Source organism: Lottia gigantea (assembly GCF_000327385.1).
Source record: "Lottia gigantea unplaced genomic scaffold LOTGIsca_255, whole genome shotgun sequence".
In the NCBI taxonomy this organism is placed as follows: Eukaryota; Metazoa; Mollusca; class Gastropoda; family Lottiidae; genus Lottia; species Lottia gigantea.
The window spans coordinates 10,700-11,874 of NW_008708773.1; the positions used below are offsets into that span (position 1 = coordinate 10,700).

The 1,175-nt window shown below is 29.9% G+C and overlaps 1 protein-coding gene across 1 annotated transcript in view; it reads right to left on the reverse strand.

Annotated features, from left to right (window-relative positions):
• Positions 1-265: 265 nt before the first annotated feature.
• LOTGIDRAFT_175223 (hypothetical protein) overlaps positions 266-1,175 on the reverse strand; it is a gene marked incomplete at both ends in the record, with an annotated part of 6,430 nt that continues 5,520 nt past the window's right edge. The window contains one exon of the mRNA XM_009055849.1: positions 266-324. Within this exon, the coding sequence (XP_009054097.1) occupies positions 266-324 (59 nt within the window). The remainder of the gene's footprint in view (positions 325-1,175) is intronic.

Below are 1,175 nucleotides of genomic sequence, written 5' to 3' on the forward strand. Positions count from 1 at the left end.
ACTCTATATGAGTGTATGTTAAATTATTGTAAGTGAAAATTAAAAAAAGTTATTTTTTTAAGTGTTAAAAGATTACATAATCAGATTAATCTGTTTATGACCCAAACTACTTCACACCTGCATGTCAAAAGTTCATATGGATAGCTTTCCTATCATATTATATAACCTGTTATAACACCTGTCAATCATTTTAATCCCCACAATCTTCAGATTTTTATCACATTTTTTATAAACATTTAACACTTTTATGCCTATTTTCATAAATTCAATTTTGTATTAAACCACCCATGTCAAATATCGTTGAAAAGAGAAAATTGAGTAGATCTCGAATATACAAACCATATTGCTAGGAGTTAATTACATTGTAAGTTAGAACCCTCAGTCGAAAAAAACCCAATATTTTAAAAACATATTTTAATGGATTATTGTCATATATCATTGAAAAGATAATCAAAAGGGAATTACAAAATTGAAAAAAATAATTTTCTGTGTTTATTAGAAAAGGTCATACAGCTGTCCAAAGTTGTCAAAAATGTTAATTTTTGAATGGCTATTAAACCGGAAGTTAATATTTTTCAACCAATATGAGTACATCTGTGGATAGCTGAGGTCAAGAACATCCTACAGTGAAATGTTCAAGGTCATCGAAGGTCAAGGTCACATGGTGTGGCCTTTTGAATTTTCAAAGAATTCAAACGAATAAAAAAAAAATCCAAATTCGAAATTCAAAATTGTGTTCCATCAAACTGTAGACAAGGATACAGGGTTTTAATAGACACCAAAATCATAAAGGATAAAAAATGGAGGACTAATTAATTTTTCGCTAAAATGGGTCAGTCCGAGGCGACGGCTTATGCATCACTTCCGGTTTGGATTTTTTCTGCTAAGTGCATCTAATTATGACTGACAGACAATATATATGATTTTTGCCAACATCTGAAATTTACACCGGAAGTGGGGGTGCCAGGGGTGATTTAAAAAAACCGGAAGTGATCACGCAAAAACCGGAAGTGATATAAAAATTTTGATTGTATAAATTTATTTGTATGGACATTCTGTATATGTCCTGTGAATTTCAGATCAATCGGATAATTAGCGACTGAGTTAGAAATTTTGAGCTTTTTTGAAAATTTTGGATTCAAATTTTTTTGACAAAAATATTTTTTGAATTTTTT